The 13,714-nt window shown below is 31.8% G+C and overlaps 1 protein-coding gene across 2 annotated transcripts; it reads left to right on the top strand.

Annotated features, from left to right (window-relative positions):
• The first annotated feature begins 5,212 nt into the window (after positions 1–5,212).
• On the top strand, positions 5,213–13,058 carry LOC102584719 (protein DEK). Of its 2 annotated transcripts, XM_015308167.1 has the most exons (13): positions 5,213–5,399; positions 5,838–6,252; positions 6,286–6,635; positions 6,757–6,790; positions 7,946–8,025; positions 9,867–9,926; positions 10,159–10,269; positions 10,520–10,600; positions 10,690–10,770; positions 11,340–11,856; positions 11,970–12,082; positions 12,285–12,315; positions 12,529–13,058. In XM_015308167.1, the coding sequence occupies exons 2-13, from the start codon at positions 5,853–5,855 to the stop codon at positions 12,687–12,689; spliced, it is 2,019 nt and encodes a 672-aa protein (XP_015163653.1). In that variant the 5' UTR covers positions 5,213–5,399; positions 5,838–5,852; the 3' UTR covers positions 12,690–13,058. The 2 variants fall into 2 exon arrangements, with proteins under 2 accessions (XP_015163653.1, XP_006346139.1); XM_006346077.2 differs by having other exon boundaries at positions 5,214–5,399; positions 5,838–6,635.
• Positions 13,059–13,714: the final 656 nt, after the last annotated feature.

Below are 13,714 nucleotides of genomic sequence, written 5' to 3'. Positions count from 1 at the left end.
CAATTTATTTACACGCAAGAGACAAATTGTCTAACAAGAACAATTTACCTTACATACGAATTTTAAAGTCGTGAATCTTTTGATGACAAATAATTATTAATGAAGTGGTGGGCTTTTGTTATTATTGCATAGGTTGTATCTATTTTCGTTTTACCTAAATTAATATTGCATAGCACACGCTTATTTTATTATTAAAATTAAATTATCAAAATACTTTAATTTAATTTTTTATCTTTTAGCCACAAAGTCATTATGAACACATTCATTTAATTTTTTTCCAGTTTAGAATCAACAAATCGTATAAACATTCAAAAAGTAATATACTAATCTATATTTTCCAGTTTAGAATCAATAAATCGTATAAACTTTAATTTATTTTAGTGTTGGATGAGATTGTGACGCCATTGCATATTTGCATAAATTTTTGAATGGACAATACTTCTATCTCTAAATAATATACTAATCTATATTTTTCTAGATTCAATTAATAATTACAAAATAAAAAGTAAATACACTTGTGAATCAAACAATTAAATGTTTGTTTTTAAAAAAATAAATGTATTTAATAATCAAAATTGAGGTAATTTAAATTTTTACTTTCATTAAGTGCAAACATACCAGGTGAATATTTTTTTTCCTATTTATACAAGACTATATGTTAATCTTGAATTGCATTGAATGTAAATGATTGAAATTATTCAAAAACTAGATTTCAATATATATTGTTTATGTGGGTATTAATTATTTTTTTAGATTTCAGATGATTATTTATTTTGATTAAAAGTTTTGGATTTAAACCTCGCATTTGAAAAAATATTCTAACATAAAATAGTGCTTCCTCTTTAATTGATATTACTTTGTCACGAAATTTTGAATTAATCATAACACACAATAAATATCAAAAATCACATAGAAAAAATCAAATATGATCAATTTTCCTTTTTAGCATGTCAAATTTTCAACCTTTACATTTACAAAAAAAAAAGGATTATACTCACTACTATTTGTATCCATACCAGGTGAGCTTTAATATTTGAAAATGATTAGTATTTAAAGGAAAAAATAAAATTTGATATTTATACTACTTCAATTTACTATCGAACTTAAACTCCTCTTAGTTACTAGCTTTGCTATTAAATATTTATATATATTATTAGTTATTCAACGTAAAGACAATCAAGATAACCGCTTAATAAATATATAACAAGTTAAAAAGTGAGTTAATTTAACCAATCTTATTTGTATGATAAAAAAGGTCGTTGACTTGTCTCTCCAAAATATCAAATTGGTCAAAGGTGTGCATTCATAAATCCACGCTAAAAAGTCTCAATTAATTCAAATCAATATACACGTCAAGAAATTAAGAACATAATTCAGTAGTCCAAACAAATATATGCCCAAATCAATAAATTTAAAACCAAAAAATGATATTAACTGATAAATAAATAAATAATGTCTTAACAAGGCTTTCAAATAATTAATTTATATATACAAATATACTATCTAAATAAAAGCTCTTAATTTCAGAGTTCATACTTCATACTAGATACAAAATCACCCATTATTAGGAAACAATTAACTCCTAATTTAAAACTTCTCAACGCAAATTTTAATTTAATTAAATTCAATACGAGTTTAAAAATCAACACCAAAACAATTGTTTCTAATTTTTATTTTATTTTTACATGTAAAATACTCCCTTCGTCCCATTTTATGTGAGGTAGTTTGACTCGGCACGAAATTTAAGAAAGAAAGAAAGATTTTTAAAACTTGTGGTTCAAAATGAATGATAGAAATTTGTGTGGCTATAAATCATTTCATTAAGGATAAAATAAATATTTTATAGCTAAATTGTTACTTTATGTAAAAATATGTCTTTTTTTTTTTATTGACTAAAATGAAAAAATCACGTAAATTGAAACAAATGGAGTATTGTACTATTAGATTCCATAAAGTTACAAAGCCATTAACTTTTTGGATCTAGTGAATGTCAATTATCATGCGTAAGATCTAAAGTGTTCCTACTTCAATTTTTTCAAATATTAATATTTATTTTTGGAGGGAAAGTTTAGCGGGAAAAAGCACAAAAACTCAAAAAGTGAAAAAACACATTATTATTTAAAAAAAAGAAAAAGAAAAAGACCCACAGTTTGGTAGTCAACTACTATAATTAAAAGCAATGTAGCGTACAAATGCTTTTGCAGGTCCAAAACGAATAATGAAATATCCACCGTTTATTTTCAGATGCCATCTAGAAAACAAGATCATACGCCGTTAATTTAAGCTCTTATTTCCGTCATAGATTTTAAAGTTTAAATTTAGAACGTAGAAATAATAATTTGAAGTTATGTTAAGACATACACATTTTAATTGGGAAAACTTTAAAGTTTTATGAATTAAAATCAACACTAATATATTCCATAGCTAAGGTTTGGAGAGGACAAAACGTGCACAAATCTTATCCCTGGCTCATAAAGATTTATAAATCACTTTCACTAAATTCTCAAATTAAAAAATATATATTTTAAAACAGTTTGAAAATGGAAATACAAAAATAAAAATATTAAAAAACGACAAAATAGAAAACAAGTATAAACAATATGCAGAAGATAGAACAAATACAAATCATATTCACTAGTTTCGCACGTTAAAAAAACATTACAAAATTGTTTGAAGATGGAAATGCAAAAATAAAAATAGTAACAATAACGAAATATGATAAAAAAGAAAACAGTTATAAACATCATGCATAAGATAGAACACATATAAAATTCGCACGTTAAAAAGACATTTCAAAACTGTTTGAAGATGGAAATGCGAAAAATAAATAGTAACAATAATGAAATACGACAAAATAGAAAATAGTTATAAATAACATGTAGAAAATAGAACACATATAAATAATTTCCACTAGATTCTCAGGTTAAAAAAATATTTCATAAAACAAATTGAAAATGGAAATAAACAGTAACAATAATGAAATACGACAAAATAGAAAACAATTATAAACAACATGCAGAAGATAGAACACATAAAAAAAAGATAGAGCACATATAAATCGCTTTCATGATTCACACGTTAAGAAGTTATTTCAAATTTGTTTGAAAATGGAAATACAAAAATAAAAACAGTAACAATAATGAAATACGACAAAATAGATAACAGTTATAAACAACATGCACAAGATAGAACACATATAAATAATTTTCACTAAATTCGCACGTTAAAAAAACATTTGGTTTGAAGATGGAAATGCAAAAATAAAATTAATAACATTAATGAAATTTGATAAAATAGAAAACAATTATAAATAATATGTAGAGAATAGAACACATATAAATAATTTCCACTGGATTCTCAGGTTAAATAAACATTTCATAAAACATATTGAAAATTAAATTAAACATTAACAATAATGAAATACGACAAAATAGAAAACAGTTATAAACAATAAGTAGAAGATAGAACACATAAAAATCACTTTTCACTATATTCGTACGTTAAAAAAATATTTCAAAACCGTTTGAAAATGAAAATACAAAAATAAAAATAGTAACAATAATGAAATACGACAAAATAGAAAAAAATTATAAACAACATACACAAGATAAAATGCATATAAATCATTTCCACTAGATTCACAAGTTAAGCAATTTTAAACAGCATGTATAAATAATTTTCAATAACTTCGCACGTTAAAAAAAACATTTCAAAACAGTTTGAAAATAAAAATACAGAAATAAAACACATATAAATCAATTCCACTAGATTGTCAGGTTAAAAAGCATCTTAAAACAGCTTGAAAATGGAAATACAGAAATAAAAACAGTGACACTAATGAAATACAACAAAATACTGTAGAAAACAATTATAAACAACATACAAAAAATTGAACACATATCAATCATTCCACTAGCTTCTAAGATTAAAAAATAAACATTTCAAAACAGTTCTAAAATGGAAAAACATAAATAAAAATAGTAACAATAATGAAATACAACAAAATAAAAAACAACTATAAACAACATGCACAAGATAGAACACGTATAAATCATTTCCACTTAATTCACACATTAAAAAAACATTTCAAAACAGTTTGAAAATGAAAATACAAAAATAAGAACATTAACAATAATGAAATACGATAAAATAGAGAACAATTATAAACAATTGTAGAAGATAGAACACATATATATCATTTCCACTAGATTCACACGTTAGAAAAATATTTATAAACCGCTTGAAAAGGACATGCCAGAAAACAGAACACATATAAATCATTTCCACTAAATTCTTAGGTTAAAAAAACATTTCAAAACAGTTTGAACACAGAAATACAAAAAAATAAAAGGAGCAACAATAATGAAGTATGATAAAATAGAAAACAATTACCATAAACAACATGCAGATGATACAACACATATAAATCATATCCACTAGATTTCTCCGTTAAGAAAAAACATTTTAAAACCGTTTGAAAATGGAAATACATAAACAAAATCAGTAACAATAATAAAATGCGCCAAAATAAAAAACAGTTATAAACCGTTATAGAGGTCGTTTGATAGAGTGTATTAGATAAAATAATGCATGCATTAACTCGTGTATTAGTAGTCCATTGTTTGGTGCATTTTTTCACATTGTGTATAACTAATGCTTGCATTAGTTATACAATATACACTTTATTGTGTATTGAGGAGTATATTACTAATACCATGGATTTTTAGGTATTAGTAATGCAAATGATTTACTACATGCATTGACATAGTTAAAGACCCAATTACCCCTCAAAAGCACTGTTACATCGATATCATTTCCACCATGATTGTGAAGGATACTTTGGTAAATAAATATTTTTATATAATGCATACTATTTTTAATACACCAAATCAAACAATGAATAAGAAATAGTCTATACATAACTAATGCAAGTATAACTAATACATGCATTACTAATACATCCTATTGAATATTATTTTTATACATTCTACCAAGCATCTCCTAACAATAATGAAATAATACGATGATCAAAACACATACAAATACATATGATAACTAGAGTTGGAAAACAAGAAATTATGAAAAATATGTACATCAGAAATTTATAATCTAAAAATAATTTCAAAATCTATGATCAAGTAAAAGTAAGTTTTTTAGTACAAAGGTTCTGTCTCATAAATCGGACGTGACATTTAAGCGCTTTTAAGTCCGGAATTTGGAGTCCGCAACGTATTTTTGTACACAAAACCGAAAAGGTCCCTCCCGACTCTCCTCAGTGTGTGTGTCGAAACGTTGAATCTTAGAGAGAGAAAATAAAGAGAGAGAAAACTCAGTTACGAGAGTGTAAACTCGGTGAGCTTTGAGCTGCAAAAATCGCTAAATTCTGCTCATAAATCTCTGTAAGTTGTTAATTTAATGTAAATTTAGCGAATTTTGTGCTTTTTGTTCCTTGTTTGTACCTTGTTGTGTTGTATTTGGGTTGTAAGATTTGTTTTTTTTGCAGCTTAGGGTTTCGTAGATTTAGATAAAAATTGGATCTTTGTTCTCTTTTGTTTGTTTTTTCTCGTCATATGTTGTGGGTTTGACTGTTGGTAGTTACAAATGAATCTGGAAATGTCTCGGAAGATATAATTTGCACAATTCTGGACAGAATTGCTTTGTGTTTTTGGGTTAATATTGAGCTGTGCTGATTAATAGTGGTTATTGCTATTTGCTACAAGTATTTGACAAAATTCTACAAATTACTGCAAAATGAAGGCTTATATGTGTGGCTTGGCATTTTTAATGCTGTTTAGTTTCTGCTACTTGCTAAAGTTCTTATCTTTTTCGACTATTAGAGTTGAGTTTTAGCAATGGGAGAAGGGGAGACAGTTTCTGAGGTAGTAGAGGCACCTGCTAATGGAAATGTGGCTGTGGAAGACAAGAGTGAAGCTGTTACCAAGGACTTGCACGCGGAAAAGGATGGAACAAAGGAAGTGAAAGAAGAAGAGAGTGATAAAAATGATGCTGAAAAGATGGATATAGACAAAGAAGAGGCAAAAGAGACCACAGGAGAAGAAGAGGTGAAAGAGAACATTGAAAAAGAGGAAGTTGCAAAAGAAGACAACGAAAAGGAAGAGGCAAAAGAAAACAACGGAAAGGAGGAAGAGGTGAAAGAAACCAATGAAACTAAAGAAGAGAAACCTGACCAGGAAATTGAAGTGGAGGAAGAGAAGCCGGAAACCAAGAGTGAGGCAATGGAAGAAGAGCCAGATAATAAGGATGAGGAAATGGCTGAAGAGCCAGATAATAAGGATGAGGAAGAGGAAATGGCTGAAGAGCCAGATAATAAGGATGATGATGAAGAAATGGCTGAAGAGCCAGAGAACAAGGATGAGGATGCTAGAGAGGAGGGTGAGAAAGAGGATAACAAAACCAATGAAAAGCATAAAGATGAAGGGGGGTCTAAGAAGAGTGTTAAATCAAAGGGGCAGAAAGACAATAAAAGGAAACGAGAAGTTGCACCAAAGAAGGAGAAGGAGCCAAAAACTCCTGCACCCCCAACAATTGACCGCCCTGTACGCGAACGCAAATCTGTTGAAAGGCTTGTTGCATCTATTGACAGAGAAGCCAACAAGGAATTCCGTATTGAAAAGGTCTGCTATACAATTACTGATATTTGTTGCCTTTTCTCCCTCTGTATTTCCAGATTTTAGGCCCCTCACTGCACATTTATTGTTGCTTATGAGATGAATTTATGTTTTATGTGCTCTGCAGGGTCGTGGAACTGCACTAAAAGATATCCCCAATGGTATTCTACTTACTGATTCCTTAAGTTTTAGCTGTCATTTTTTTCTAGTATGGTATCTCTATTGTAAAATTCAGTTGCGTCCTCACCTCATAAGATTCATATAGCTGCAAATTAACATTGTCAATGACTCAACATAGCGTTAATGCTGCAGAACAGAAAGTCATTTTCTTATGATATGTGCTCCCTCCCTCCCTCCCCCCTCCACACACAAGAAAAAAATAATCTTGCTTTTGTGGCATAACTTTATAGCTTTGCGAACAGCAAAACAAGTATACCTCAATCCCTGGGAAGGTCTACTCTATGAAAATTAGTTTCTCTAGCATTGGATATTCTTTACATCATTTCTGATATATAAATATAACAAGACTCCTAACAAACATTGGATCCAATGTAAATGCACTAACATGACTAAAGCTTAATCCCAATGAAATGGTATTGTAGGTTTGCGTGCCATCCAAGTGATGTAGGTCTCTCACTACAGCTTCCATGTGCTATGTCTGGATGAGATTTTATTACTCTGCGAAAGGATATAGAAATTTGCTGCTTCTAGTAATTGCCTCTGTTACTATGTACTTGTTCTTTGTCTACTTCTGCTCCTACAAATATAGGTATAGAGTTTAAGAGACAAATTATTTGCATCTGAGGTCAGTTTCCAGGGTTGGATCCAGTGGTTCCTCACCAGGTTCATCCGAACCCGGCATTTTCAACACAGAACAAACTTTTATTAGAAAACCACAAAAAATTCAAGAAATATTGTATTTGAAACCATAATTTTGAAAGTATAATGAGTTAAGTGCTAAGAACCTTAAAGGTTGAACCTGTCAAGTTAAGATCTTGAAACCTGTCCTCTCCTTCTTTTATCTTTTTGTCCCTTTTGTGTATCAGGATAGGTTATTGAAATTCTCTAGTGATCAAATGCCCCTATAGACGATCAAAAGGACAGTCTCTAGTGATCCAATACTTCGCTAAGCAGCCTAGTTTTGTTGGTGCATCTTTTACTCATTTGTGGTAGTGTGGTTTTATATTGCCAGTCACTGTTCTTCTTGTGTTTTGGCACATCTAATTTTCTGATGTCTAATGATTTCAGCTGAAATTTTTTGATCACTGGAACTTCTTTTTCATTCCTTTTTTTATTTTTTTTATTTTGAACTTCAGTTGCATACAAATTATCCAAAAAGAAGACGGAAGACACATTCAAATTGCTGCACACTATTCTCTATGGGCGGCGTGGAAAGGTGATGTCCTGACTTGTAGTTCTTTTCCTTTCCTGATCTGTCTCGGAATTGTATTGTTTATCTTGCTCTTGGTCTTCCCATTTTATAACTAGTTATGTCCATTAAGTTCTCTTCTTGACTATGGATAGGTTTCTTTAATAGAGCTATTAACTTTTCTCTCATGAGTACATTAAAGAAAGCCTTGGAAAGCTACACGTTTTTTTGTGCTATATCAATCAATTCTTTGAAACTTTCAAGTTTCTTTTCTAGTTCCGTATTCTATTAGTGAACTTGCTCTTTTTTTTTAGTAATCAGCAAAAAAAAGAAGAAGAAAGAACTTACTTCTTTCTAACACACTGAACACTGTTATACGCTGATATGTGATATCATAGCTTTGCTATTTGCAATAATTAAAAGGAAAAAAATGCTATGGTCATCTTATGTCCTCTGTGTCCTCCAAGAGGAATGATAGAATTATCTTACTTTGATTTTCAAGAGTTGGCATAATTCAGACAATATCTTGTTTGATAGTTCCAATAAATGTAGACCAGTCCGGATAGTAAGTAGTTGTGGAAAGGCTTAAATATTGAAAATATTTATCAACATAGCTTGAACCTGAAGATTCCATAGGATCACAGTCTCGAAATATATTTATAGACTTACTGCTTACATCTGTGAATATTTGTTGGTCTTATAATCCTGTGTTGATACATTTTATTTAACTGGAGAAGTTGACGGGGAAGAGAGAAATGAATGAATGTTCTTTTGGGAAAACGTATAATAATAATAATCCTGCCACGTTGAAAGCCAAAGGTGAGACTCCTAGGTGGACGAAGAAAAATGAAAAGAAAACTTAAAAAGAATCTTTAATGTGTTTGGAACTTAGGATGGGTGCATTGTGCACAGTGCAGAACTGGAGTTTCACTTGTTCATGATGGCACTATGTCCTCATGTCCTTTCAGAAAGTAGAATCCTGAAGTTGAACTTCACAAAGTCTACTCTTTATGACTCATCCTGTATCATGTGATAGCCTAAAAGTTTTGGCTTTGCTTGATATTAATTATTTCACAAAAAGTCGTTTTTCTTCTTCCCTCATCTTTCACCTTGAAAGGAGGATAGAATCGGTATATGAAATTACCAAGGTGAAGCGAACATTTCACCTTTTATCTTGAGGAAATTACCTGTCGGTGGGAGATAACAGGTCCCAAGTGGAATTAGTTGAGGCGCACGAAAGTTGGCCTGGACACCATGGTTATAAATAATAATGTTGTGGGTACTCTAATGTATTTTGAATTTTGTTTGAGCCATATTGTAGTTTACTTTTCTTATTTCACAACTCAAAAGCAGTGACAACTGAAGTGATACATCTAATTTTGAGATCATTTGCAACCTAAGTCCACGAGGAAGCTTGTACTTCTTTAAGAAAAAAGAAATGCTTTATAAACTATATCTAGTTTCTAAAGAGTCACATCTGCAACCTAAGTGCCATATCATTTCTTTTCAGCTGACACTGAGGTACTTTTTTTTTTCCAGCAATCAGTTGAAACTTTCTGATATCTGCAATTTATTCCCTGTAAGAAAAAGTCTTGCAAATATTTACCATAGTGTGCTTGTCTGCGTTTGATTGCAAGTTTTGTTGAACATGAGATTTTCCTTTATTTTCTTCTTGCAATTATGATGATTTGAAGCATTTAGCATGATTTTTCTTACTGATAATTTCATTAGGATTATTCTGCTTGTTACTTGATCACCACTTGTGGAATTAGTCAGCAGCTCATTCCGCTAGATTGATATTCACTTTTAATCTTGCTTTCCTAGTTTCATCATTTATTTATTTTTCTCATAGTTCTTGTCCTTCGCAGGCAGCCCAGATCAAGAGTAATATTTCACGGTTTTCTGGCTTTGTCTGGCATGAAAATGAGGTAAATGACATCTCATGTTGTGTAAGGATGCATGTATGAGTAAACGACTATTCCGTTCCCTTTTTGCCTGAGATGGTGATCTGGGGAAATTTGAGCATAAACCTTCTCTTTGTTTGCTCATACTGGTTGTATATGTATCTCATTCATTGTTTCTCAGAAAATTGCGTCTCATCCATTATCTTATGTTTGAGCTTCTAGAAGTTCTCAAGGTTAGGTCATTGTAATGTTGCAGGAAAAGCAAAAGATGAAAGTAAAAGAAAAGCTTGACAAGTATATTAAAGAGAAGCTGTTGGAATTCTGTGATGTACTGGATATACCTGTTACCAAAGCTACTTCAAGAAAGGTGTGTTCATATGTTTTAGCTGCATGTTTTATATTTCACTCAAGTAGTTCTTTTCTCACTCAAGTGCAATTTATTTTATGAGAATTACATATGTAGGCTAAATAGGAAGAAGATATTTTTCCTTTTGAATATTTTGACTGAAAAAATTGCTTTCATCTTCAACCTGTCACTTTGTACTATGTGAAGATTGCATCTTGTATACAATCTTCCTCTCAAGCGTCTTAACTAATTAGGAGATTTATATGATCAGGAAGACATGGTGGTAAAGTTGATGGACTTTTTGGAAGCTCCTCATGCTACAACTTCTGAGTTGCTTGCCGAGAAGGACCAGGTGGGTGACTTCTGACTGTGATAAAAGCATTTGTCACTTATTCTGTTAGTTTATATAGTATGCTGACACAGCTCCGGTCAAATGAATAGTCAAGTAGAGGAAAGAAGCGGAGAAGAGAGAGCAAAAAAAGTCCCTCATCGGCATCCGCTAGCTCGAAAGGTTCAACCAAGGTATTTCTCTCTCATTAACATTTATTTAAGTTCTAGTAGTGAAATAATACCAACTGAAATATGGTTTTCCATTTGCAACTGGCAACTTGTATCCTGTAGTTTTAACTCTTAATTATATTTCACGAACAAAATTTGATAAAATTAATCAAATTTCATTGCACAAAATTTTTTGTTGTAGTTTTACCTGTTCCCGTCTTGAGTTTATGAATCCACATTCTAAGATCTCAGAGGGTTAGTATCACCATGACTTAACAGTGTAGAAGTTGCCAAAATTGCTTGCAATTTATTCCTGCTGCTTTGAAGTGGCTTTGTCTTGGAAATGTTCGACTGCTAATCTGATTTTTATAGAGTGAGATCTTTTTACCTTAATGAAAAAGAAGAAAAAGTCATCTTACAGTAAGCTGAAATTTTGCTGTCTGGATTAATACTACATATGTTTTAAGAACAGTCATCATGTTTATTACCATATGTTGTTTTCGAATTAGAATAAGAAAAAAGAAAGGGCGGAGCTGTGCTTTTACATCAATATTTTATTTGGGGGGTGTTTGGTTTTCTTTTTCACAATACAGAGTGGAAAGAAGGCCGAAACTGCACAAAAGGCTGAAAAGAAGAAGAATGTGCAAGAGTCAGAAGATGAATCTGAGCAAGAAGTAGATGTCCATGAGGAGGAATCTGAAGAGGAAAAGACTAATGGTGTTCCTGAGAGATCTGATGATGAGAAGTCAGATCAGGCTGAAAGTGAGAAGGAGAGTGAATCTGAAGATGAGCCAGAGACTGAGCCGGAGCCAGAGCCGGAGCCGGAGCCGGAGCCAGAGCCAGAGCCTAAGGAGAACAAGAAAAAGCATAAGCGTAGTTCAAGTAAATCTTCAACAAAGAAAGAACCTGCTGTGAAAGCCAAGACCAAGAAACCTGCAGTCTCTAAAGTACCAAGTCCTCCCAAAAAGACCCCTTCAAAATCATCAAAGAGCTCAAAGCATATTGCTAACGATGATGCAACTCCCAAAGCATCTTCAAAGAAGAAAAAAACTGAAGTAGTTAAAGAAAAATCTTCAACGCCAAAGAAGTCTACTCCCAAAGAAAATACTGGTGAGGATCGCTATATATGCCCATTGGTGGATTGTTATGAGGTGTTCAAATATGGTTGATTTTGTAATGATAATTATCAAAGGTGTTTCTCAGAGAGCTTTCTGTTTGTGCAGGGAAAAAGATTGTAAAGGGAAAGGACAAGAGCAAGGAGGATAAATTGAGACCAAGTGATGATGAACTTAGAAATGCAATTTGTGAAATTCTGAAAGAAGTTGACTTCAATACGGTTAGCATTGAACTCCAATTCATCCCATCTTGCAATTCCCTTGTATGATTGTTCTGTGGAGACACATACATTTTCTTTTCTGTATTCCTTTTTGCCATGACACTCTAACCCATTGCATATTTGAGTGATCCACAGTGGTAATTTTCATTCTCAAATTTTGCATTCCAGAATTCCTAACATCGTGTCTGTTTTGTGCTTGTAGGCTACCTTTACTGACATTCTGAAGCAACTTGGTGAGTGTTCTTATTTTGTCTATTCTTTTGGCAATTCTTTAGGTGTACTTGGTAAAAAGAAGCTAGGTCTTATTGATTATTGTGGTAGTTCAAGTTATATTTTGAGAAACGTAATGTACGACCTCCATGAGGCCTGAATAGCAAGATATGTAGATTTCAAATGACCGCTGTCCTTGTTTCTAAGCAATGCATGACACCTTTTTTCTTCTGCAGCCAAGCGGTTTGATACCGATCTCATGCCCAGGAAATCGTCTATAAAGGTTATGATCCAGGATGAGCTTACTAAACTAGCTGATGAGGAAGATGATGAGGAAGATGAAGGTGAGGCCTTGAAGGTTGCAAAAAAGCCTTCTAGCAAAGGTGTGAAAGCCTGAAAACACGAGTAGAGTGTAATCACAGGAAATGTAGCCTACACTGTCCATCTCAATAACCGACCTCATCCTCATGAATTTGTGCCTCCAGGTGCTCATTACGAGTTAAACCAGCTGTAATCTATTGTCAATGTATCGTTTTATGATTAACTCTTTGACTAGGATATCGTAGAATTATAAATGCAAGATTACTGCTTGTATAAACACATTTGTAGTTTTTGTTTCTGTCACAACTTATTTAGCTGCCCTGATCATGGATTACAAGTATAAATACTGTAGTCAAAATCAACACCCATTTGTGACTATGTAAGGCTGTTTTCTTATTTATTTTTGTGGACCGGAATATCCCAGCCGGAAATTGTCTGAAGCTAACTAGTGCTTTGTTGTGACCATTGCATAGTGATGTTTGCATTTTTGGATATTAGGATTTGAAAATGTTCAAATGCAGTGGAAAAGGAATCATTTCACAATGTCGAATATGCTTTATGAGTTTTTGCACTTTGCTCGTGTTGTGGAAACGTTGTTTGCCTTCAAGGCATTGGTCTAGTGGTAATTGCATAGTGTGATGGTTGTTGTGTTAGTGCAGATGTTATCGGCTTTGAATCCTACCATAGACAAAATTTGTACTCCCTTTGTTTCAATTTATTTGACTTACTTTCCTTTTTAGTCGGTTCTAAAAAGAATGACACATTTTTATATCAAGTAACAGTTTAGCTATAAAATGTCTTTTTTACCTTTAATGAAATGATTTATAGCCATACAAATTTCTATCATTCATTTTAGATCACAAGTTTTAAAAGTCTTCTTTTTTTTCTTAAACTCCGTGTCGAGTCAAAGTACCTCACATAAAATGGGACGGAGGGAGTATTATTTTACAGGTTCGAATTTTGCTGTATAAGAAACTTTGTTATGTAAGTGTATAGGGGCCAATTGATTATCTGCTGAGTTTCTAACTTTGCTTCACTGGGCAGAAGGCAAAGGAAATGATAGTTTAGGTAGGTGAAGAGAACAATGAATAGTCGCGATTG

This window comes from Solanum tuberosum, unplaced genomic scaffold (genome assembly GCF_000226075.1).
Source record: "Solanum tuberosum cultivar DM 1-3 516 R44 unplaced genomic scaffold, SolTub_3.0 scf00076, whole genome shotgun sequence".
In the NCBI taxonomy this organism is placed as follows: domain Eukaryota; kingdom Viridiplantae; phylum Streptophyta; class Magnoliopsida; order Solanales; family Solanaceae; genus Solanum; species Solanum tuberosum.
The sequence above is the reverse complement of the archived record's forward strand: the minus strand, read 5'-3'. Positions and strand labels throughout refer to the sequence as shown.